This window comes from Corticium candelabrum, chromosome 4 (assembly GCF_963422355.1).
Source record: "Corticium candelabrum chromosome 4, ooCorCand1.1, whole genome shotgun sequence".
Taxonomy (NCBI): Eukaryota; Metazoa; Porifera; class Homoscleromorpha; order Homosclerophorida; family Plakinidae; genus Corticium; species Corticium candelabrum.
The window spans coordinates 471,405-495,000 of NC_085088.1; the positions used below are offsets into that span (position 1 = coordinate 471,405).

Consider the following 23,596-nt stretch of genomic DNA (forward strand, 5'->3'; position numbering starts at 1 on the left):
GTGTTTCGTTAGAGTTCTGTTCGCGGGTTGTTTGAAATATGCCTCGCTTGCCGGAAAACAGCGACAGGGTCAAAATCAACTTTAAATCAAAGATTCAAGACAATGCAGTCGTCATACCGACCGTCGACGGCGCCAAAGGCAAACTGAACGCGAAAGAGAGAAAAGCGTATTTGGAGAGAATTATCGAGGATTTTGATAACAAAAGTGAGACAAACACAACTCCAGACAACGATACTAAACTCAGAATGACTGTCGTGAGCAGTGAAAGTGAGAGAAGACCAGATGAGACAAGATTTGGAGGATGCTAGACGAACGTTTGAGCGAATGGTTGAATTAGAAGTGATGAACCTGCCTGAAGTGTGTCGACCAGCACATATTGTTGTGTGTGTGTGCTCATTGCTTGATTGTAACATTCTAGGTTCTCTGGGAGATGCCGTATGAGGAATTTTTACGCAGAGGAAAATGCGTACACGAAGTGATGATGTCACTGGTAGGAATAAATAAATAAATAAATAAATAAATAAATAAATAATAACTGATAACAAGTTTATGTGATGGTGATAGGAGGCAGACAAGGAAAAAGAAGAGAAGGAAAATGAGTGAGTGTGAAAGCAGCCTAGTTGCTACTTTTGATGGTCTACAGTAGATGAAGTCAGTTGCAAACATAATTAATTAATTATTAAACATTAGATTATAAAAACTAGCAATAATTCAGTAGGTAGTAAATGATTGATAAAGTCACACTTTGCATTAACATATTCTTATTTGATTTCTTGTTTTGTTACAGAGCCCTGGAGGCAGTCGCAAACGCAGAGGCAAAAAAGACATGTGAGGAACTAAAGTCACGCAGTTGTCTTATTTCAGACGTGGTTATAGTCTATTTGTTTACACTACAGTCACGGTGAAAAGAGAGAAAGCAGCAGCATCGTCGAAGAAAAGGAAGGCTGAAGCATCGACGAAAAGGAAGAAGGCACAGTGAGTACATGTCAAGCGTTTATAACGAACAGACTGGACTTGTGACATGCTGATTGCTATGAGATTGATATTGGTGGTTACTGTGTAGGAGGAAGAAAAATGGAAAAGTTGGTGAGACTCCACTTGTAACAGGAGGGGTGGGTGAGTGGGGACCCACACCGATGGTGACGCCAGCTATTGACACAAGGTGATAACAATGAGTATAGAGTGGTGGGAAAGATTACATATACTTCACAACGGAAATTTAATTAAACTGTATGAAATGAGTGAGGAGAGAGGGGGGGGATGATGAGACAATGGAACATAGTGTGATGTGAGAAATACAGAAAGTAAGTAGACCAACAGACGAGGCCAAGAGACGGCAAACTTACACACACACACACACACACACACACACACACACACACACACACACACACACACACACACACACACACCATTGTATTAACCTGTAGGCACTTATACTACTATACACAGAATGACAGATGAAAAACAAACAGACTGATAAAAACACAAAGTTGCACAGGCATTCTGCTAATTAGACAGACAAACAGTAGTGATGTCATAAATAATAATATAGTTTGATTCATACTGCTACAGGTACAGCACTCTAGGCAAGACAAGATACACATGCGTAACAAGTAAAAATAGGTAGCCAGAGAAGAATAACAGAAGAATAAGCAGACAAATTAAGGTTTAATCCAGCTCGTGAAGTCCATGTAGGGCAACACCAGGATTCTTTTCCTTGTCTCATTGTCCACTGATTGCCACAGATTACCTCGACCATCCAGAATGAATCCACTCACCAATTCATTATTAGAATGAACTGCTCTCCACAAGAGAGCTGGCTGGCATGCAATAGATCTTGAGCTTTCCTGATAGGTTCGCCAAGAGCGTCCCGCAGGGATGTTCTGTTTGAGATCCCAAGCCTTCTATTCTACGATACTCTCTTCTCCACGCTTGATGTTTGGTACTTCGCAGTCCAAAATCCCAACACATGGAGTACATTATTGTTGACCACATTATAGGGTTACCACCCACACCTTTGACACCTAGAATTGAGTATAATGAAGAGTAGAACCTATGACACTGCTCTTTCACAGCACCAGTTGTTTCTCTCACAACAGCTGATAATTTATGACCTTAATTAATGAGTGACATCATGTACTTCAGGCAGACGCTCTCCACTGATCATGATGGAGAAAGCTCTCTTTACAGTAAATGGATTGCCTCTTCCTAAAACTGATTGATTTTCTTTTCTGAAGTTAAATTTCAGGCAGTGGTCTGTTTTGCAAAACTCTCGTAGATCTCCGATAACCTCTGCATGCCCTCTCTGGTTGTAGACAGAAGCGATAAATCATTGGCATGTGCGATTCCACCACTAAACCTCCCATTTATTTGATTAATTCAAACACCTGCTCTGGATCGTTCTACTCTTGTAATAAGGTCATCAACGTAAACACTAAACAACGCAGGAGAGAGTACACTGCGTTGATGAGCTCCATTAGATGTTTTGAAAGACCAATTCCTCAGAAATTTTATGATAAAATAGGGGTATGCCTTTCCATCAGCTTCATAATTAAACAATAGAGCATGATTAACTCTATGATATGATACGATTTCAATAAGTCAAGAAAGCATTCAAATACAATATATATCATTTCTATTTTCAAGAAAATAATTGATACATTCCTGTACAACAAATATAGACATTATCACATCCATTATTTGTTTGTACTGTATGTCATACTCTTTGATATTGCCATTGCCATGATCAATTAATTAACGTACTGAACTGTTTTTCTTGTCAACAGATTACCGGATGCCACTCCTCACGTTACCAAACAAATTCACGACGCTAAACGAAAATTAATTCCAGCAAGTCAACACAGGTAAACACAGAAATTGTAACCCAGCAGTCAAACTGTAGCACAATAGCTACTGAACAATCTGTATAGATACGCCACACGAGCGTCAGTGAGAAAACATACAGTCGACTCTCCAGGTCTGGCGAGTGTCAAAGAGCAACTGTCTGCTCAATTGCTCGATATGATCATATCTGCACCCGATAGAGCAACCCTTCGTAACATACAAGTAGGACTCGATGATGCCCGTCGAGCTAATAAGCACTAAGCAACATCACTTCCGGGTTATTGTTCAGGCATGTGCACGTGACATGCAGTAGTGGGTGTTTAGTACACGTTTTCTTTACTAGAACGGCGTTTTGTTAGTGTGAGGAACGCTTAGCTTGCAAAACTAATGACTAGAAAGAGAAGCAATTGGATAAAAATCGGTTTCTGCTTTGGTCTTCTCATCTTCATCGCTCTTAGCGTCAACGTATTGACGTACAATGCGTGTGTGTGGAGTGGTCGGTTAGAGAGTGCACCTCGACAAGGCCTTCCCGTGTGGCCGAAAAAATTTGCCTACATGTCCGAACGTCAGTCGTTAGGAGATAGAAGAGGTAAGATGGTGTGGGATGATGAGGATGTAGCGCGTCTAAGACGCCAGACTGATTGCCAGTCATCTAGACAGACTGACCCCCAGCAAGTGCCAGTCGACTGTGAGTCTCCTCGTCTGCATGAAGCCTATCAACCGACAACAAGACATACAGTAATTGAATGGGACTCGTTTGATGACGAATATTCCTTCTCATCATTCATGAACACACAGGGACAGCCAGCTGAGAGAAGGCACGGCAGCTCGGAGAGAGATTATGTCGATATGAAGGAGGCTGCTCTACAGCTCGTCAATAATAGAGATCACAAAAACCTCCGACTTGTTAAGGTTGTTCATGGATATAAACGAACAGACAGTCTGAGAGGTACCGAGTATATTCTTGATTTATTCTTGGCTCTTCCTAGTGGAGCTCCGGTCTCACAACGTCTTCATCTTGTTCGACCTTACAGAGAGATGATGATCGAGTCTGTACAAACATACACTGATCTGAATTTGCACATCAGTCTTATAATGCCGCTCTCTAATCGACTTGAGATTTTCAAGCAGTTTATGTATCGTTTCCGGAAATGCTGTATTGGACAGAAGTTTGTTGATGTCTTTTTGGTGATTGTCTACTTTGGGAAGGAAAATCTGATCGAACTTAAGGAATTATTAGGAAAGTAAGTGCAGCAAGGTTAAGGTCCATGCAATTGGATGGCAGGCATTGTGTGGGTAGATGATGGAATGTATAGAACAAGTGTTTGTCACCTCACACATTACCTGTCTCACTTCACACATCAGTTTCTTCCATGCATGACAACTTTTTGTGGAAATGACAGGATACCTGGGCACTAATTGATCGTTAGCAGTACAGTAGCATATAATTGTGTGTGCGCGTGCGTGGGTGCGTGCATGTGTGTGTGTGCGTGTGTGTGTGTGTGTGTGTGTGTGTGTGTGTGTGTGTGTGTGTGTGTGTGTGTGTGTGTGTGTGTGTAACATCTACCAATCTGTCTGTACAGTAGTAGGCCTCATCATCCTACCAACCTGTCATTATATCTACTTTGTTAGTTTCTTTGCTTTGTTTCTCATTTTATTTCCACGGTATGCACCTTATTACCAGTAATCTTCATTCACTATTTATCATAACGTTTTAGGTATAACACTGTATTCAACTGGAAGATGTACGCAGTACTTGAATTGGATGAAAATTTCTCTCGTGGAAGAGGACTGATGAAAGGAGCAGAATATGTTCAACAATCATTGTCCAACCACCGTGTTATGTTCTTCTGTGATGTTGACGTACGCTTTACCACGTCATTCCTGCAGCGTTGCTATCGTAACGTCGAAGAAAGGAAGAGGGTGTATTACCCCATAGTATTTAGTCTCTATAATCCAGCATTGGCAATCAATCATAAAACAGGGCCTTCTGTATACATTAAGAGAGAAAGTGGTTTCTGGAGAGACTTTGGCTATGGCATGGCATGTATGTATGTGAGTGATTTCTTCAATGCTGGTGGATTTGATCTTTCCATCCAGGGATGGGGAGGCGAGGATGTAGATTTGTATGAAAAGCTTGTTAAGAGTGGCATCGAGATGATGCGCTCTGTTGATGAAGGGATTTATCATATTTTCCATGAAAAGGAATGTAATCCAAGTTTGAGACCAGAGCAATATCAGAGCTGCATGAACTCCAAGATATCAACTTCTGGTTCACAAAAACAGCTTGGTAATATAATTATTGAACAACAGGAGAGAATCAATCAGTTGGAACGAGAGCTTGTCATGCAGAAACAGCTTCTAAAGTCAAAAGGATTAGGCAATGTAACATCGAATGTAATGGGTGGTATGGCAGCACCTATAGCAGATGAAGCTGTAGCAGAAGGGAAACAGACTGTGAGGAGGCGGGGACTCAAGATTTATGTGTATAGCTTACCAGGACGATTCAATCACGAGCAGCTAAAAATTAATGACGAAGATCCACCTGCTATATGGGACTTTGACTGTACTTCAAATTCATACAGTACAGAGTATGATATTCATCAGCGACTTATTGATAGCGAATTCCGCACTGATGATCCTCAAGAGGCTGACCTGTTTTATGTGCCTGTCTACATGGCATGTTTCTATATCAACCAAGCCGAGGGAGAAGCATTGGAGAAAACAAGCAAGTTTAGTCAACAAGCTTTCGCTTACATAAGAACTAATTTCCCATACTTCAACAGATCAAAGGGACGAGATCACTTATGGACATTCACATTAGCTCAAGGGCCAACTGTGTTTGGTGATTGGAAACCCATCAAAAATGGCATTTTCCTTGTTCAGCAGGGTAGGCTTTCGAGTGACAGCTACAGCCCCTACAAAGATGTTGTAATCCCTTCTTATGTTGACCCTGAAGACGTACGACCTATCTACGCCATCCCATTCACAGACCGTCCAACACGAACCCTTTTGGCACACTACAGTGGCAGTGCATTTTCGATAGACAACAAACAGTCAACAGGAGACATCAGTTCACTTGCTATGCAGCTTGTTCGCTTATATTCCCGTGTCCCACGTTTCCGTATGTCCATTTACCGAAACAAGGTCTACTTCCTAGACATGATGTCATCGGTCTTCTGTCTATGTCCGGAGAATATGCAGGATGTGCATCGTGTCTATGAATCGATCATTCTCGGTTGCATCCCAGTAATCATCGGCGAAGACCTTGAGCTCGCATTCGAAGACATTGTTGATTATTCAAAATTTGTGATCCGTATTAGTCTCCAAAATATCGAGCATCTGCACACTGTTCTACTGGGAATTAAAGAGGATGATATCAGACGAATGCGTCGAGACATGGAGCATGTTTGGAGCATGATCAGCTACGACAACAAGGTGGGACATGCATTTGACAACATCATCTACACTCTGGCAAAACGAAAACCGGAAAAGAAAATGAAAATATCATATTATGGAGAGCAAACATAGAACCTTTATGAATAGAATCTATGTTGAAACCTTTAATTTATTAACAGTTCATGGACTTACACCTATAAGCAGTTGATATTGTGAAAACTGAAAGGTGGTGGAACTCCATAAGTTACAAAATTCAATTTTTCTTGTTTAGAAAACACCACACCAAACTGCATACACGAATTGGGCATGTCTGTTATCTCGACATCAGGGAGCTTCAACTTACCAGCACAAATACATTTATTTATAACAATTTACCTGAAAAACCACTTTCGAATAAGGAAGTATTATGTGTTCCTGCACACATTGATGAGATGCTGATATGTTACGGTCTTTGTTCAAAATTAGTGATAATATGTACAAACAACGTGATGCGTCTAATCTATGTTTCCTACTATCGACAGAGTTACGTTGCCTTCAGTCGTTGCTGTGCGACCCACCCTTTAAATACCATCCTACACAAGCAATACAACGTACAACGCTAGTATAATGTGTCACGACGATTTGACATATTGGCTCACTTGCAGTGCTTCACTACACACTCGTTACTGCAGAAATCGGGGCCTCTCTCGTCGTTACGTTTAGCAGGATTGTTGCAGCCACTACAGAGGCACAGTCTGGCTGACACGGAATCACTAATCACACGCTTTTTCTCACTACCAGATTTCTTTGGAATCTGCAGAAAGCCGAACACGTTAATCAAAGAAATGCTGTGACCATCACAATAGATAAGCAGCTAGACAAACAGAGACAAACAAACAAACAAATGGACAGACAGACAAGCAGACATACGAACAGACAGAAACAAGCAAAGAAACAAACAAACAGACAAGAAGTAGGCAAGAAAGTCACATACGACTGACAACATAGAACCGACTGTCAAAAATGGCAAACTGGTTACCATGGTTTCCTTCTCTAAAATATTTTTATCTCACACAAATTAGAATTAATGTGAGTAATGTACTATGCCCTATATCTCACTTTGTATGAGCTGCGTGTTGATCTACCACCTGAAGTCGGATGGTTCTCATTCTCTTCGCTTCTGTTGGCAACATTTTTCTCATCTGTTTTACTCTTGTTCTCCTCACTACTCTCTTTTTCACTCTTGACCGTGTCTTTCTTCTCTTGCGTCTCTCCTTTCTCTACAGAAGTCCCAACTTTTAATGCTTGTACAGTCACTGGTCCCGTCGGCCCCTGAAGCTGCACTCGGCCGGATGCAATCAGTTGCTGTGCCATGTTTGCAGGAATTGGTATAAGATGCGATAGAGGAATACCAACTGGAGGCTGAGAAAACAAAGCAATTGGAAGTTGTGCCGACGTCGAGCCACTAGCACTGCTCTGATCGGTCTGTTTTGCTTTCTTGGTCTGTGGTTGATTGGCAGATTGGTCGGATCTTGTCTGATTAAATAAAACAAGCTTGTGTTGCTGAGCATTTTGCAGCAGCTGGGTTAGGGATAGCTTCTGTTGCAACAGGGCTGCTGTAGATTGCGCATGCGCATTCTGTCCTAGTCCAACTGATTCCTTGATTACAAGCTGTGTTGTTGGTGCAAATGATTGCAAAACGGGTGTTAAGAGGTGAGGAGGGAGTGATGGATCGGTGGGGCCTTCATACTGACGGACTGGCTTGTTGGGATCCTCATATGGATACTCGCCTATAATCACCTGGGAAACCAACACATAAGTTGATATGTAATATACAAAGGGTGAAAACGGACGCACCTTTGCGTAGTCATGATCCTCCATGAAAATGTGGGCTGTCACGTGCTAAACTGTAAAAATCACGTGATTTTTAACAAGAAGACCCGGATAATAAATTGTGTATTTAATGTGTCGTGCTCAACCAGATCAGTCTGGTTTGTAAAGTCTATTACAAGTACCGGAAGCAAACCCTGCTTCAGAAGTACTTAGACCACCACGGCTGTCTAGAAAGAAGACACGACTTTACGAAGGATCCGAGTAGATCCCAGAAGCACTGTTTTCTGTAAGTGCTGCAGGTTGTGATGACCTGGAATAATGTCCAGCCACCGTGCAATACCTGCGTGCACTGTATAGTTACAATACTGAATACAATTATTATTATTATTACTCTTGTGTAGTTAATTTACAAATAAATGTATTTTCAGTTTAGAAAGAATAATTTATTTCTTCATATTGTAGGACCCGGATAATCTGTAGGTAAGCGCAATCTGCCGTCATCCAATGAGTGCCGAGTTTGCTGTCTGTCGATCACAGGTGGAAGAGTGGACTAAGCTTGCTTCAATTCCCTTCCGTCTACTAGGACACGATGAACAGGAGAGGCGTTTAGATCTAATTTCAACTGTAGGAGCTCATTCTTTCTTCATCATTTGTCCTGCAATACACAGCGACGGCAAGTGGGTAGGAGACTGTCTAGCTACACTGTACAGTAAGAGATCTAAGGTTAATGATGCTGTTTGTTTGTTGCACTAGCAAGTGTGGAGTGATGACGAGGAGTCTCTTCAACTGCTCGCCGACATCCAGGACTTCACTGATCATTGCAACAGAAGTCTCACTGATGTGCTGAATCAAGCGGCGAAACTCCTCTTTACAGTATGTTGGCGCTTGCGCAATTTTCTCTGCATTCAGTCACCTAATGATTTGAGTTGTACACACATTTAGATTACATACAGTAACATGTACGTGTATTATTTAATTATCTAATAATTATTATCATTAATTTATACAATCAGTCAGTTGTGGATTTTACTCTGTCAGTTTGCTAGGAACTGTGATAATTAGTGTCACTAACACTTGAGTGGTGTGGTGTGGTGTGGTGTGGTGTGGTGTGTGTGTGTGTGTGTGTGTGTGTGTGTGTGTGTGTGTGGTGTGTGTGTGTGTGATTAATTTAAATGACTACTTTCTGACTATGTTGACTTTTGTTGCATCTGCCATCACAGTAAGGCCCACTGTAACTTTCTGATATACTTTCCTTGCAGAGCTCAACTACTACCGATGATTCTGATAAGGACAGTGATGAAGGTATGGAAGATGACGAAGAGGACGATGATGCATATGGTATGGATGATGATGACTATTATGGTGGAGAGAGTATTGATGATACAACAGAGAGCAGCCTTCAACCTGCAGCGAGGCAAGACTGCAAGTCTAAGACACCTTTTACATAAATGTTTTTATGCCTTTATTAGAGCTGCTGCTGCTAAAGATGACGAAGAGGGGATTAGTGCAGATGATTTCTTTACGGGCGACGGCTCACCTGCTGCAGCACATAGGCTTATCTTAGGTAGAACACAGAAGTGAAGGAAATCAATGAAGCAGACAGACAGACTGACAGATAGACAGACATACGACAGACAGACAACACAAACAGACAGACTAATACACAGACATGCAAGAGACAGCCAGACAAATCAATTGGCAAGCAGGCATCAGGATAGTATGCACAAGGATGGACACATGACCTCTTTGTTGGTTACAAAGACAAACCATAGCAGAAGGATGCAGACATCAACTTAGGTACAAATACAACAGAAATGGACCTTTTTACTGTACTAGTAAGGACAATACGATAACGGCAACTTCTATCAGAAGAAAACGATAAAAGGAGTAAAAATAGGCACATAGAAGGTCACTGATTAGACTATCACTTTAGATCTCAAAAACCTCAACAAGTCTAAGGGAGCATTCGGAGTGGAAGGTCAACCAAACGGAGACAATCTCTTCCATTGGGTTTGACAGTTCATGTCACATGTGCTGTTCATGTGACTTGCCACTTACTAAATGTTTTGCCTGTAGACTGTGACACTGAAGGACTTCGATAAGGATTCTTTGCTGTATAGAGATCTTCAATCATACGCCAAGAAGTACAACAGAAAAGTGCGATCTTGTCAAATTGGCAGTTTGAGCATTTGATTTGTTCACGTTCCTGTATTTCTCACCTGTTTTGTGTAGTGTGTGTGTGTGTGTGTGTGTGTGTGTGTGTGTGTGTGTGTGTGTGTGTGTGCGTGCGTGCATGCATTGTACCAATCTCATTCCTTTCTATTTTCTCAGCCTGTTGTACACATGGAAATGAAATTCCCTAAAGACTACCCTATGAACCCGCCATTTGTTCGAGTCATCCGACCAAGATTTAAATTTCTCACCGGTCATGTGACCATTGGTGGTAGTGTGTGCATGCAGTTGTTGACAAGATCAGGATGGAGACCAACAACAGACATTGAGGTCTGTACACCAGGAAACTGGATATGTCCGTCTGTGTGTCTATCTGTCTGTCTGTATGTCTGTCTGTGTGTCCATTGCTTTGTCCATCTAGTCATCTGTGCTTCTTTAGAGATTGTTGTATACATTGTTCCTGCTTTATCACAGAGCATGCTGATTCAAGTACGAGCAGAGATTATGTCAGACAAGAGAGCTCAGCTAGACACATATCCAGACCGCGAATACAACGAAACCGAAGCGAGACAAGCATTCGAACGCATGGTGCGGCGATATGGCTGGAACAAATAATCTCACATTAATAAATGGCTAATTTCAAGCAGATGTCTTGCTGCTTCTAAAATCGTATGACAGTTATTTGTTGATCGTAGATTCTGTGACATCATAACTCATCATGAATTTTGCTCTAAACATGAAGCATTGTTGACAATGCGATAACGGCATTCCGAGCATATCATATACTTACCGAGCATTCACACTCAGATGGCTGTTCTAATAGCTCCATGCCTTCGTGGATTTTTGGCTTGTCAGTAAACAGTTTGGCGTATTCCTGAGAGCACAATAGAAGTGATGTTTACAAGGAGCAGAAGGGTAGGCTAATGTGTGCATATCAAGCAATCAAGACTGTGAATTGTGTCAATAGTACTGGTTACTCTATCACAGAATTCCAACTGCAATTGTCAGGCTACTAATTGTATGCACTGACAGTTTTCTTTGCAGATAGAAAACCATGTGAAATGGACTTTTAAGTACCAACCCTTAATTGACAGACAAATGAAAAACAGACCAACAGACAGATTGACAGACATGCAAACAAACACGCATACGGACAAAGAATGAGACAGACAGACAAACTAAGGACAGAAATGTTGTTGAACAATCAGAAAATGGACAGACAAAAGACTGACAGATTGACAGACATGCAAATCAAACACATGGACGGACAAACAATGAGACAGACAGACAGACAAACAAACAGAAAGGCTGTTGAAAGACAGACAAAAAAACTGACAAATTGACAGACATGCAAATCAAACACGCGGACGGACAAACAATATAAGACAGACAGACAAAGGACCAAAATGCTGTTGAACAGACAGAAAAATGGACAGACAAAAGACTGACAGATTGACAGACAAAGAGACAGGAAGATCGACAAACGAATAAACACCGACTAACAGAACAAACGACAGGACGACACATTGTCAAACTAAATCTGTACGACACACATATTTACACAGTCTACCTCAAACACTTTCTGGATATAACAAAATATCTTATCTGGCATCAGCCTCTCTCTTGCAAAAGCCTGTCCATTCCTTGCAATTTGATGAGCTTCATCATCATGGTCTATTGCCCACTGCACTTTCTCTATCAAATCACTAAGATTACGATTGAATGGGATGTAGTGTTCCCAAGGCTCCAACTCGTGGTAGAAGTGTTCATAGTAAGGAGAGTCTTGTTTGAACACGAGAGAGTCGCCACCCAGAAGGTACGGCAGACGATACGCAGCAACCGTGCCATCAATATTGATCTGATACTTAAACTGTACTCACAAAATAGAAATAGTTAGACTGAAATGTTTCTGGAAGACACATTTTGATATTAGTATTGGGTCTGTTGTTGCTGCTCTGTCCCATTACCTGTCAGTCGCTGCATACCTTCATTCTAATTATCTTTCATGTCTGTCGGGCTATGTTGTCTGTCTGTCTGCCTGCCTGCCTGCTTGAACTTGTAACTTATTTATGAAGCACTTTCTTTTAATTATTGAAAAATCATGTATTCTAGTGTGTAGAGATGCTGTATCCTAATAAAATAACCTGCCTGTCTGTCTGTCTGTCTGTCTGTCTGTCACAATTATCATTATAGGTTACAATCATCTGGATGATATCAATTGGAAACAAGCAACTTTAAAAGATCAAATTTGGTGGTTTGGATTGACACAAATAAGTCAAATTTCACCAGCAGCTTTCTTATCTTCATGGTGTCAAGCCATGAAAGACTTACCTGAGAGGTCTTCATCATTTTTTGATTTAGTCAACTATCTTCAAAGCAGTAAATCACTACCAAGGTCAATCGGCTCCACTGTGGCCTCTTCCTATCAAGATTTACCACCAATGCCCAAGTCAAACCACGAAGATGGAGAGAACAACAGTCTCTTGATGACTTTATCTCATATCCAAAGAAATTACAGCATCGTATCCACAAAGATTGCCAGTGATAGTGCTACTGATATTATACAAGCACAGTCTGATAGAGATGCAGTACGGTTGAGATTCCTGTACGGACAAGGGGCTGGTGCATGGCTGGATGTCATCCCCACTTCTGCTAAGCACGCTTTAAAAACAAACAAATTTCTTTAGCGTCTTATCTGAGGTTGGGAGTGGTTCTGCCTTTCACCAATTGGATTAAAAAGTGTGATTGTGGTCATGACTTGAATGAATACGGATGCCATCTTTTGACCTGTAAATATGGGGTGGACCTGTGTGGTCTCACAATTCAGTCTTAACTGGGTGGAGTGAATGCCTGTCTGACCTTTTTTTACCTTCCCCATCAAATAGAACCAAGACACAAATACATCAATACTGAAGACCGTCCAGACATTACAATGTTCGATCCAAATACTGGACAGAATTTAATAGAGCATTTTGGGAGGTGGGGCACAAAGGCAGAGTATTTTTTGCAGCATTTGTCACAACAGTCAGCAAATCCAGAAGCCAATTTTAATGCTTCCATGTTTATGTCGTATTGGAGAAAAAGATTATCTACGATTCTGTAAAGATGCAATGCCAAAGTTTTCCTTAGAAAACTTTCAAAACTGTCACCTAATCATGGTGATTTAGATAGATTATTTGATTTGACATTCAAAGTCAAGTCCAATAGTTAACGACTTTGTTGTTTGCAAGGACTGATTTGTATTTAAAAAATCCTAGCATATGTACAAGTAGAATCTGTATGAGAATAAATTATCTGTCTGTCTGTCTGTCTGTCTGTCTGTGTGACAATACATATATTTTTCATATTTGAATTAGGATACAATAGCAAATGACTAACTACGTTTGTCCTATGACAATAAAAGCAAGAGAAAACAACTAACAACTAAATACAATATATATTTAACTACTAATTGGTTAAGAGGGTCTGTCTGTTACACTTATCCACCCATCCATTCTCACCCACTTGTCTACCTGTCTACTTGTGTGTCCATCCTTCTTTCAGTCTCAAACCATCTCATCTACTCACCCATTAGTCTGTCTATCTGTTACTTATTTATTACCAACAGTTTCCTCGTATCTCCTGGTGTTTAGTCAACACTCAAAATTAACTTGCTAAACAACCATTCCCAATGGTCTTACCTTAAAGAAATCAAAGAAAGAGATGTGCTTTACTTTAGGTCCATACTTTTCATCATCTGATGGAAAAAAGAAAAAGTTGGTGAGTGCAGCATCAAACAAGTCTGGATTAGCTCTCGCCATAACAACAAAATCCAATCTCTCCTGCCTGCTGTCTCTTCCACGCCAGAACCCTTTTGAAATCTTGTCTTTCCAATGAGGACCTGTGTTGCCTTGTACAGACATCATGTCAAGTGTCACTCTTCCTAGTGTTTCAAGTGTTGATTCGGTCACGTCGTAAGTGGGTAAGACAATATCAGCATTCTCTTCAGAGCCGCACCATGAAATAACAGGCAAAGAATTGGGACTGAAAGTCTCTTGTGGATAGTCACCAAGATTGATGAGCAGCTCCATGTCAGGCAATCGAACCTAAACACGTTGGCTGACATTGACATCAAGAATAAAAGTAAGGCATGACAATGTCACATGATGAAGACATCAATGAATAGAGCAGACAGTACGCAATAGGCTAACACATAAACAATAAAACAGACAAACAGAAAGACAGATAAACAGACAGACAGACAAACAAACAAACAAACAGACAACAAACAGACAGACGAACAAACAAACAAACTACATAATCACTGCAAGCATACCTTCCTAGCCATAGACAACATAATAGCCTCACTAAACATCTTAAATCCCACTATCGATCCATGGGTCATTTGATACACCTTATTCCCAATCACAGCATAATGAGCAAAATTTCCACGAGGAAACCTCTCCAATATGGCTGGCACAACATCTGTCCATCTCATTTTCTTCTTCCTAAACATCTCCAAGTTCCTGTTCACCTGCAGTTCCTGCTCAGGACATTGCATATTGTGCTGCCATTTCTTCACATCCATCTCTGGACAGAAGCACTGCTCATGACGGACAGAACCACGAAGTACGTAGGGAGATCTGCCTACATGTGACCCATCAATATTAGTTACGTCAATGTGAAGTAATGGGTAAGTGCGGTAGAGACGGTAGCGAATGATGAATGTGCCATCTTGTCTATCAAGTTTGTTTAGATGCACTCGGATTCGCTCATTGTTGGATGGGCCACCATGGATGTGAACAGTAAATGAGTCGATTCCTGGAGAGGATGTAAAGCTGAAAAGTATGAATGATAATCTACACCACATCCTGGTCCATAGCTAGTACATGTCTGTCTTTCATCTCTCATCTCTCTCTCTCTCTCTCTCTCTGTCTGTCTCTCTGTCTATCTGTCTGTGTTTGTCTGTCTGTCTGTCTGTCTGTCTGTCTGTCTGTCTGGCTAGCTGGCTAGCTGGCTGTCTATCTGTCTATATTCTCATTTAATTCAGCAAATATCAATTTACAAATTTAATTAATTAAACAAAATGCATAACAAATTGCAACAATTTTCCAGCATATTTTATTGCAGCTGATACAACATCACATGATTGCCTACTTTTTGCCCTTCTTGCTGACTGCTTGCAGATAGAAAAACCTGACAGGAAGTACTGCTTTGTTCTCCAATCCTGGACCCCATAAAATACTTTCCAAACTAATTTTCTTTGTTTTAGAGTCGCTGAGAGTCACTAAAACAGTAAAAGCAAGCAACAGCTGCAGTCCATCATTTCTCATTGTTGCAAGAGCTAACGCGCGCTAACTGCATGCTGTTTGCAAGGATGTTGGGTCTCCGGTAGTGTACTGTTTTTCAAATTGAAAAACAACAGAAGCAGTAACTGGACATGGGATGGAATATATCAACGAATAATTTGTCTTTAATGACCAAATTTCATGTAGATCCCGAGAAATAATCAAACAGAATCTAGGCTTACGAAAAGGTCACCACGCCCCAAAGTTTTAAAGGGTCTGGTGGCTCCCCCAATTTCCCCCTATGACGATGCCGCTGGTCCGTTGTAGCATCTCCATAATACAGAACCAATTTGACAAATTCTAGGTCAGGGGCCATCCTTTAATTAGCCTCGTACCCAGGCCCTCTTGCGCGCCCGGAGAAAAGATGTGGCAAGCTCCATCCAGCCGTACTTGCAAGACCAGTGTTCTGGAAACTTCCGGAACATTGACACGTAGTAGCTATAACCAGTTAGTTCCGGTACTAGGTAGTTACCTTAGCTCTCTAGATGTTTCTAGAACGTCTAACTAACAGGTATATAAACGGTGCTACATAGAGTAAGAGACAGAGTGCGAGTTGAGTTGATACGACGTTTGTAGTTCTTAGTGTGCTTTGTATTAGAGTATACATATTTCGAAATTCCTATTGTCTCAAGAACACAACAACCAGCCAAAGCCGACGATTATGATCAAGTTCGAGCTACCGCCGCGAGACGTTTGCAGACTATAGACCACTGTTGGATGGAATAGGCACGAATCCCGGCGATAAGACCCTTGAGGACAAGTTTTCTTGAGCGAGAGGTCAAACAGAATTTTCATACCACTGGTGTGTGTGTGTGTGTGTGTGTGTGTGTGTGTGTGTGTGTGTGTGTGTGTGTGTGTGTGTGTGTGTGTGTGTGTGTGTGTGTGTGTGTGTGTGTGTGTGTGTGTGCTCTTTGCAGATGATAGTGCCTTTGTCGCGCACACCATAGAGGATATTCAATTCATCATGGATTGTTTCTCAAACACTGCACGACGTTTTGGGCTCACTGTAAGTCTCAATAAGTCCGAAGTCTTGTACCAACCAAAACCTGGGCCTTCTTACACACCTTCTGTTGCAAAAGTGTATGACACTCTTTTGACATCAGTTGACAAGTTTTCTTATTTAGGAAGTACTCTGTCTCAAAATATTGTTGTCGATGATGATATTTCAATGCGTCTGAGTAGAGCTGGTGTTGCCTTTGGCAACCTGACTAGACGCCTTTGGAATGAACATGGCATAACCACAGCCACTAAGGTCAAAGTGTACAAAGCTGTTGTGATCACCACTTTACTTTATGGTTATGAGACTTGGACATTATATAGAAGACACATTAAACAGCTCGACCAATTTCACATGCGATGTCTTCACGAAATTGGAAATATAAAATGGCAAGACGTGATACCCAATACCGAGGTTCTGAAGAAATGCAACATGCCTGGAATTGAGGCTCTACTACTACAAGCTCAACTTTGATGGTGTGGCCATCTTGTTCGAATGAAGGATGATAGAATCCCAAGGGCAGTGTTTTATGGTCAGCTGAAGGAAGGTTCTAGAACAGCAGGTGGTCAGAAATTGCACTTTAAAGACACTTTGAATCCAATTTGCAATCTTGTAATATCGATATATCCAACTGGGAAAGCTATGCATCAGACAGATGTCTGTGGAGATCTTATTGCAACAAATCTTTAGATCACTTTGAAGACCAGCGTTTGAAAAAACAATCCAACAAAAAAGCAGGTACAAAAAACAATCTCTAAGAGTGGGAACTTCACATGTGATGTTTGTGGACGCTCCTGCATGGCATGCATTGGTCTTTAGAACACAAGCAGCGCCATAAATGAGATTGGTCGTGTCGACCACTCACTCCACTGTGTGTGTGTGGGTCCGTGTGTGTGCCCGTGTGTGTGTGTGTGTGTGTGTGTGTGTGGGTCCGTGTGTGTGCCCGTGTGTGTGTGTGTGTGTGTGCATGTGTGCGTGCATGTGTCCGTGTGTGTGTCCATCTGTGTGTGCGTGTGTGTGTGTGTGTGTGTGTGTGTGTGTGTGCACGTGCATGTGCATTCCTGCGTGTGTGTGTTTGTTTGTGTGTGTGTGTGTGTGTGTGTGTGTGTGCACGTGCATGTGCATTCCTGCGTGTGTGTGTTTGTGTGTGTGTGTGTGCACGTGCATGTGCATTCCTGCGTGTGTGTGTTTGTTTGTGTGTGTGTGTGTGTGTGTGTGTGCACGTGCATGTGCATTCCTGCGTGTGTGTGTTTGTGTGTGTGTGTGTGTGCACGTGCATGTGCATTCCTGCGTGTGTGTTTGTGTGTGTGTGTGTGTGTGTGTGTGTGTGTGTGTGTGTGTGTGTGTGTGTGTGTGTGTGTGTGTGTGTCAGTGTTATTGTTGCATTGCTGTGTGTAGGTTCAACTGAATGTCCATTCGTTCATGCAACGGTTTCAGTTCAGTGTTTTCTGTTCCTTCCTAAAATTGAAGGAGCAAGAGCATCGGGAATATCCTGTGGATATCAGAATGCGTGTCTCAACGTATCGCTCAAAGATCAATAACTATGTTCCTATTTTTGAGAGAATGGAATGATAACTGCCACTTGTACGTTGTACAGATATGTTTGTTAGTCTTACAATCAATTACGAAATGAATTATTTGGAGTTAAATACTGATAAAGGAGTATTGTATTGTAAGGGTAGTCGCTGTCACACGAAATGTATTGATTGGTCACGGTGACACCACAGTATGACATCAGTGCAACTATCTTACACATGCTCGATATCCATCTCTGAAGCGGCATTCATTTGAACCCTGATAGTCTGTCAGGCAGATCCAGGCATGCAAATTGGAATTGGGTTTTTAGGAGCAAAAATTCTACGCCGTTTATTTTAGCAAGAAGTAAGGGTTTTAATTGACCTTACAAGTGACTTTTGTAATTGATGCACAGCGTTTGACTCCCACCTGATATTTCAAGAGCCCGATGATCTAGGTGATGGAAACCACAACTCATGCATTTCCATGAACTAGCTAGTAGAGGTGCACGTGTTTGTAGTCAATCTCAATCTACTTGTTTATAATACCAGTTGTTTGTTAGATTTAATGAATACATCTCTCATACTAAAGAACGCGTTTCATTTTTGATTTTGGGTAGGTTGAGAATGTTGCTGTGGGTATAGAGTTTTCTGAATTATTACAGTGTAAACGATTTATTAATATTGACGCTTCATTGACAGAATCTGAAAAGCACCAATGAATTAAGCAATAGAACTGCTAGTAATCAACTTTTAGTCTTCACATAAACTATAGAATTATAGTCATGTCAACGCCACATGTACCTACTATATACTTCTGCAAAAGTACAAGGTGCATTCTAACATCCGTGTAATTAGTTATACCTGCATTGGAAATTATGAAAAGCTAGTACACAACAATATCACTATGCGTACTAATATATAGCATATAAACTACAGTATTTGACTACTCTCATAAATAAGACCATACGGTATAAGCATATCTAAGTTAATTGAGTTTCTGGGATCACACCATTAGTACATGGGTACCCAGTAACCTGCTTCTGGTGATAACACAAAGAGCAGGATACAAGATGTTTGCCTGAAGGGACGTAGGATCTGTTGGAGAATCTCATCCACAGATAGTATGCCCCGACATCTAATCGTTTCACAACCTGCAGGCAAGCTAGGGCCTCGACTATTAAGATAATCAAAATTAAAACATCCTGTGTATATGTATGTATAACCGTGTGAATGTGCTCTACGAGGAATGGAGACAGAAACATCTTGCAATCCAAACATGCGATTTCTTTCTCGATGGGATCGATCGCTTGGAATAAAAAGAATTTACCAACTTGTAAATTGCCATGCACTAGAAGAGCAGCGGTTGCAATCGAGATAAATAGGGATGTGATAACCAAAAACCTGCTACTGCTACACCCGAATTACCAACATCCTCGACAGTCTCACATGCATGTATGGGCCGGTACGAGCATACCCTCAAAACACGAGCACCACCACCGCTACTACAACAACACAACAACAAGAACAAGCAGGAGCCGCAGCAGTTTCGGTAGAATCACCAGATGGAACGACGCTCGGACGAAGATCGCGTGACAACGGCAATTGCACGGCCACTCCCACCGAACGAAGCCGAGGAATTGCATGAAAGCGCAGAAGTAACGCGCTAGCTTGCAACCATACCTAAAGGCGTCGATGAAAGACGAGTACTAGTCTGTGCGCGCGATTGTATCAGTGGATGTTCGGCGCACCGGGTAAATCGGTCCAGAGCAAGGTTCTACGGGCCACGCCCTCCATGCTCAAAACTGCGGCACGCGCGACCGTAGAAGAGTCGCCGGTTGTCGCGTCGTCCGTTCAGTTCATTCGTGTCGTAGAGAGCCAAACATTTTACCCGGGCGACGAGTGGCAATGGAGAAGAGGTCGAGTAAGTGGATAGGCGGAGCCGGTTGCCGCCCCTCACGCCGGTTTGAAGCGCTGTGAAGATGGTCCCGCTCGGAAAGGTGCCGCTTCGGTTCGAAACGGGAAGCGCAACGTGTGTGACGGGCCGGGCAGAGATCAAACGGACGTCTTGGAGCTGTGTGGCGACGGTCGCGTGCCAGCGTCCGCGGCTTCTAAACACTTCCGGAGCTCGTTACCTACGTAATAGCATATCGGATTTCTCCTATTTTAAGGGACCTAGGGATAAGGGAGGACGGTTCGACGACGTCGCTAAATGTGTGAACGTCGAGCGTGGGAAAGCGTTTTCCGCCTTTTGTCGATAAACGTGAGAAATCGTTTCGATAAACGTGGGAAAACTTTCCACGACCGGGACCTCGATCCTCCGGAAGCGTTTATTGTGGGATGGACGAGCGAGCGAGAATCGGTAGCCGTCGACACACTAGCATTCGCCGGGCGGTTGCGGTAGAGAGCTGCCTCCTGCTCCGCGAGTGAAAGCGTGGCCGGCACCGTCCGAGACCACAGACTAGGCAAAAAAAGGCGAGCACGATTCGGCCGCACGAAAGGCGGCATGCGAACGACGAGCGCGTGGACGCCGCGATCCGGTGCGCAACCGCACCGACGCGGCGACCGCACAGAAGGCAAACACCGCGTTGCTGCGAGGTCCGCTCGGGCAAGCAGACGGTGTGTTGCACTCGGTAGGCGTCTGGTAGAGCGGGTCGGGCGAGAACACGAATCGGATGGCGATCGCACTCGGGACGACGTCGATGCGCAGCGCGTCGACGTTCGTGCCGCGAGGGCCGTTACCTGGTTGATCCTGCCAGTAGTCATATGCTTGTCTCAAAGACTAAGCCATGCATGTCTAAGTATAAGCGATCTTATACGGTGAAACTGCGAATGGCTCATTAAATCAGTTATAGTTTATTTGATGGTCTCTCACCACATGGATAACCGTGGTAATTCTAGAGCTAATACATGCGTCGAGTCCCGACTCTTGCGGAAGGGATGTATTTATTAGATTCAAAACCAATGCGGGGCGTCAGTCCCGGTCTTTGGTGATTCATAGTAACTGTTCGGAGCGCAGGGCCTCGCGCCGGCGCCGGATCATTCAAGTTTCTGCCCTATCAACTGTCGATGGTACGGTATCGGCTTACCATGGTTGCAACGGGTGACGGAGAATTAGGGTTCGATTCCGGAGAGGGAGCCTGAGAAACGGCTACCACATCCAAGGAAGGCAGCAGGCGCGCAAATTACCCAATCCCGACACGGGGAGGTAGTGACAATAAATAACAATACAGGGCCTTCGTAGGTCTTGTAATTGGAATGAGAACAATCTAAATCCCTTAACGAGGAACGATTGGAGGGCAAGTCTGGTGCCAGCAGCCGCGGTAATTCCAGCTCCAATAGCGTATATTAAAGTTGTTGCAGTTAAAAAGCTCGTAGTTGGATTTCGGCGGCGCGCGTCCGGTCCGCCTAACGGCGCGTCACTGGTCGCGCGCGGCTTTCTCTCGAGGGCCGCGCGTGCTCTTGATTGAGCGTGCGCGGGACTCGGGACGTTTACTTTGAAAAAATTAGAGTGTTCAAAGCAGGCGCGTCGGCTTGTATACATTAGCATGGAATAATGGAATAGGACGTCGGTTCTATTTTGTTGGTTTCTGGGACCGAGGTAATGATTAATAGGGACGGTTGGGGGCATTCGTATTCAATTGTCAGAGGTGAAATTCTTGGATTTATGGAAGACGAACGCATGCGAAAGCATTTGCCAAGGATGTTTTCGTTAATCAAGAACGAAAGTTGGAGGTTCGAAGACGATTAGATACCGTCGTAGTTCCAACCATAAACTATGCCGACTAGGGATCGGAGGACGTTATGATACGACTCCTTCGGCACCTTTCGAGAAATCAAAGTTTTTGGGTTCCGGGGGGAGTATGGTCGCAAGACTGAAACTTAAAGGAATTGACGGAAGGGCACCACCAGGAGTGGAGCCTGCGGCTTAATTTGACTCAACACGGGAAAACTCACCAGGTCCGGACACAGTGAGGATTGACAGATCGAGAGCTCTTTCTTGATTCTGTGGGTGGTGGTGCATGGCCGTTCTTAGTTGGTGGAGTGATTTGTCTGCCTAATCGCGATAACGAACGAGACCTTAACCTGCTAACTAGTCACGCCGTCTCTCCGGGGACGACGGTCGACTTCTTAGAGGGACTATCGGTGTCTAACCGGTGGAAGTCTGAGGCAATAACAGGTCTGTGATGCCCTTAGATGTCCTGGGCTGCACGCGCGCTACACTGACGAAGTCAGCGAGTGTCGACCTGCTCCGAGAGGCGTGGGTAATCTTGTGAAACTTCGTCGTGCTGGGGATAGACCCTTGTAATTATTGGTCTTGAACGAGGAATTCCTAGTAAGCGCGAGTCATCAGCTCGCGTTGATTACGTCCCTGCCCTTTGTACACACCGCCCGTCGCTACTACCGACTGGATGGCCTCGTGAAAACTTCGGATCGGCTCCAGTCGTGCGGTTCGCCGCGCGTTGGACGCCGAGAAGCGGTTTTAGCGATGTTTTCTGGAGGAAGTAAAAGTCGTAACAAGGTTTCCGTAGGTGAACCTGCGGAAGGATCATTAACGATCTCGATCGCGTGGAGCGTACAGGGACTCGTTCCCTTGTGGACGGTATGTGCTTTCGGGGTCGTCTCCGGCATCGCTCGGCGGTCGGGGAGGCGTCGAACGGGCGATCCGGTCTCGCTTCGACGGGACGTCTCGTCCGGCCCCGAAGGCGGCGGCGCCGACCGCGTCAGGTCGGGCCTTTTCTTCTCATCTCATCGTCACGCCGGTGAACGGGCCGCAAGCTTGCAGGCTTGATTCGTGGCACGGCGAATCGTCGTGTCGCACGATCGTGGTCAAACGACAACTTTCAACGGTGGATCTCTTGGCTCGTGCATCGATGAAGAACGCAGCGAACTGCGATACGTAGTGTGAATTGCAGAACTCGGCGAATCATCGAATCTTTGAACGCAAATGGCGCCGTCGGGTTCTCCTCGGCGGCATGTCTGTCTGAGTGTCGTCCCGTTACGTCGGCGACGACAGCGCGTCGCCCGACCCGGGCGGATGCGGTCGCCTTGAGGCGTCTAGGTGCTCGCGATTCGTCGTCGTCGCCTAGTCCCTGTCAGATTGGCTCGGCGACGCCTGCGTGCAGGCGGCGGGCTGCGTGGCCGTGTGAGCCCGCGCGGCTATGCGTGCGACGCGGCCCGTGCCGCCCGAGACGCGGTGCGATCGTCCGAGCGCGAAGGCGAGTCGGAGCGACGAGTTCGCTCCCGTTGTGACCTCAGATCAGGCAAGACCACCCGCTGAACTTAAGCATATCAATAAGCGGAGGAAGAGAAACCAACAGGGATTCCCTCAGTAACGGCGAGTGAAGTGGGAACAGCTCAAGCCGTCAATCTCCGGCCTCGGGTCGGCGAATTGTAGTCTCGAGAAGTGCTATCCGCGCGGCGGTCGGCGGTCCAAGTTGCTTGGAACGGCACATCGCAGAGGGTGAGAATCCCGTGTCCGGCCGCGGTCCTCGCGCCACGAGGCACTTTCCAAGAGTCGGGTTGTT

At 43.8% G+C, this 23,596-nt stretch overlaps 5 protein-coding genes, 2 long non-coding RNA genes and 3 other non-coding genes across 14 annotated transcripts in view; 7 read left to right on the forward strand and 3 right to left on the reverse strand.

Moving 5' to 3' along the window:
• Positions 1 to 19: 19 nt before the first annotated feature.
• LOC134178185 (borealin-like) lies at positions 20 to 3,233 on the forward strand. The gene is made up of 9 exons (XM_062645002.1): positions 20 to 204; positions 263 to 357; positions 419 to 490; positions 565 to 599; positions 788 to 828; positions 897 to 975; positions 1,064 to 1,162; positions 2,790 to 2,867; positions 2,934 to 3,233. Exons 1-9 carry the CDS (start codon positions 39 to 41, stop codon positions 3,106 to 3,108), a joined length of 840 nt encoding a protein of 279 aa, XP_062500986.1. The 5' UTR covers positions 20 to 38; the 3' UTR covers positions 3,109 to 3,233.
• Positions 2,624 to 2,940, reverse strand: LOC134178186 (uncharacterized). The gene is made up of 2 exons (XR_009969595.1): positions 2,726 to 2,940; positions 2,624 to 2,667 (listed from the first exon to the last, which is right to left on the reverse strand). It is a non-coding gene; the product is annotated as an uncharacterized LOC134178186 (long non-coding RNA).
• On the forward strand, positions 3,209 to 6,433 carry LOC134178183 (chondroitin sulfate N-acetylgalactosaminyltransferase 1-like). 2 transcript variants are annotated; one of them, XM_062644999.1, is made up of 3 exons: positions 3,413 to 3,436; positions 3,504 to 4,091; positions 4,566 to 6,433. In XM_062644999.1, exons 2-3 carry the CDS (start codon positions 3,634 to 3,636, stop codon positions 6,376 to 6,378), a joined length of 2,271 nt encoding a protein of 756 aa, XP_062500983.1. In that variant the 5' UTR covers positions 3,413 to 3,436; positions 3,504 to 3,633; the 3' UTR covers positions 6,379 to 6,433. The 2 variants fall into 2 exon arrangements, with proteins under 2 accessions (XP_062500982.1, XP_062500983.1); XM_062644998.1 differs by having other exon boundaries at positions 3,209 to 4,091.
• A 243-nt stretch (positions 6,434 to 6,676) lies between these two features.
• LOC134178184 (TOX high mobility group box family member 4-like) lies at positions 6,677 to 8,153 on the reverse strand. The gene is made up of 4 exons (XM_062645000.1): positions 8,083 to 8,153; positions 7,345 to 8,025; positions 6,885 to 7,039; positions 6,677 to 6,818 (listed from the first exon to the last, which is right to left on the reverse strand). Exons 1-4 carry the CDS (start codon positions 8,104 to 8,106, stop codon positions 6,770 to 6,772), a joined length of 909 nt encoding a protein of 302 aa, XP_062500984.1. The 5' UTR covers positions 8,107 to 8,153; the 3' UTR covers positions 6,677 to 6,769.
• Positions 8,154 to 8,204: 51 nt separating this feature from the next.
• LOC134178702 (ubiquitin-conjugating enzyme E2 Q1-like) lies at positions 8,205 to 10,986 on the forward strand. Its single transcript, XM_062645586.1, has 9 exons — positions 8,205 to 8,344; positions 8,521 to 8,739; positions 8,812 to 8,931; positions 9,318 to 9,472; positions 9,528 to 9,622; positions 9,992 to 10,068; positions 10,135 to 10,215; positions 10,390 to 10,560; positions 10,705 to 10,986. Exons 2-9 carry the CDS (start codon positions 8,563 to 8,565, stop codon positions 10,843 to 10,845), a joined length of 1,017 nt encoding a protein of 338 aa, XP_062501570.1. The 5' UTR covers positions 8,205 to 8,344; positions 8,521 to 8,562; the 3' UTR covers positions 10,846 to 10,986.
• LOC134178701 (protein O-glucosyltransferase 2-like) lies at positions 10,832 to 15,557 on the reverse strand. The gene is made up of 6 exons (XM_062645585.1): positions 15,367 to 15,557; positions 14,546 to 15,047; positions 13,911 to 14,315; positions 11,801 to 12,100; positions 11,021 to 11,104; positions 10,832 to 10,960 (listed from the first exon to the last, which is right to left on the reverse strand). The coding sequence occupies exons 1-6, from the start codon at positions 15,540 to 15,542 to the stop codon at positions 10,937 to 10,939; spliced, it is 1,491 nt and encodes a 496-aa protein (XP_062501569.1). The 5' UTR covers positions 15,543 to 15,557; the 3' UTR covers positions 10,832 to 10,936.
• Positions 15,558 to 15,959: 402 nt separating this feature from the next.
• LOC134178646 (uncharacterized) lies at positions 15,960 to 18,203 on the forward strand. Of its 4 annotated transcripts, none has more exons than XR_009969664.1 (3): positions 15,960 to 16,359; positions 16,682 to 17,292; positions 17,953 to 18,203. It is a non-coding gene; the product is annotated as an uncharacterized LOC134178646 (long non-coding RNA). The 4 variants fall into 4 exon arrangements; XR_009969663.1 differs by having other exon boundaries at positions 15,960 to 16,334; XR_009969665.1 differs by lacking the exon at positions 15,960 to 16,359 and adding an exon at positions 16,468 to 16,563.
• A 2,604-nt stretch (positions 18,204 to 20,807) lies between these two features.
• On the forward strand, positions 20,808 to 22,623 carry LOC134179223 (small subunit ribosomal RNA). The gene has a single exon (XR_009969832.1). It is a non-coding gene; the product is annotated as a small subunit ribosomal RNA (ribosomal RNA).
• Positions 22,624 to 22,907: 284 nt separating this feature from the next.
• LOC134179202 (5.8S ribosomal RNA) lies at positions 22,908 to 23,062 on the forward strand. Its single transcript, XR_009969812.1, has one exon. It is a non-coding gene; the product is annotated as a 5.8S ribosomal RNA (ribosomal RNA).
• Positions 23,063 to 23,318: 256 nt separating this feature from the next.
• LOC134179232 (large subunit ribosomal RNA) overlaps positions 23,319 to 23,596 on the forward strand; it is a 3,663-nt gene continuing 3,385 nt past the window's right edge. The window contains exon 1 of the ribosomal RNA XR_009969841.1: positions 23,319 to 23,596. This exon is cut by the window's right edge and continues 3,385 nt beyond it. This is a non-coding gene — a ribosomal RNA (large subunit ribosomal RNA).

Excerpts from the sequence above, each read along its gene's own strand:
- LOC134178185 (XM_062645002.1), top strand. The coding sequence starts at position 39 with ATGCCTCGCTTGCCGGAAAACAGCGACAGGGTCAAAATCAACTTTAAA. Across the intron at positions 205-262 it reads CGAGGATTTTGATAACAAAA|TGAAAGTGAGAGAAGACCAG; the intron begins GTGAGACAAACA and ends TGTCGTGAGCAG. Across the intron at positions 1,163-2,789 it reads ACGCCAGCTATTGACACAAG|ATTACCGGATGCCACTCCTC; the intron begins GTGATAACAATG and ends TCTTGTCAACAG.
- LOC134178183 (XM_062644998.1), top strand. The coding sequence starts at position 3,235 with ATGACTAGAAAGAGAAGCAATTGGATAAAAATCGGTTTCTGCTTTGGT. Across the intron at positions 4,092-4,565 it reads CTTAAGGAATTATTAGGAAA|GTATAACACTGTATTCAACT; the intron begins GTAAGTGCAGCA and ends ATAACGTTTTAG.
- LOC134178184 (XM_062645000.1), bottom strand. The coding sequence starts at position 8,106 with ATGGAGGATCATGACTACGCAAAG. Across the intron at positions 7,040-7,344 it reads CAACACGCAGCTCATACAAA|ATTCCAAAGAAATCTGGTAG; the intron begins GTGAGATATAGG and ends GGCTTTCTGCAG. Across the intron at positions 6,819-6,884 it reads TGTGTAGTGAAGCACTGCAA|GATGGTATTTAAAGGGTGGG; the intron begins GTGAGCCAATAT and ends TTGCTTGTGTAG.
- LOC134178702 (XM_062645586.1), top strand. The coding sequence starts at position 8,563 with ATGAGTGCCGAGTTTGCTGTCTGTCGATCACAGGTGGAAGAGTGGACT. Across the intron at positions 9,473-9,527 it reads AGCCTTCAACCTGCAGCGAG|AGCTGCTGCTGCTAAAGATG; the intron begins GCAAGACTGCAA and ends TGCCTTTATTAG. Across the intron at positions 10,216-10,389 it reads CCAAGAAGTACAACAGAAAA|CCTGTTGTACACATGGAAAT; the intron begins GTGCGATCTTGT and ends CTATTTTCTCAG.
- LOC134178701 (XM_062645585.1), bottom strand. The coding sequence starts at position 15,542 with ATGAGAAATGATGGACTGCAGCTGTTGCTTGCTTTTACTGTTTTAGTG. Across the intron at positions 14,316-14,545 it reads TGTTGTCTATGGCTAGGAAG|GTTCGATTGCCTGACATGGA; the intron begins GTATGCTTGCAG and ends CAACGTGTTTAG. Across the intron at positions 11,105-11,800 it reads ATATCCAGAAAGTGTTTGAG|GAATACGCCAAACTGTTTAC; the intron begins GTAGACTGTGTA and ends TTGTGCTCTCAG.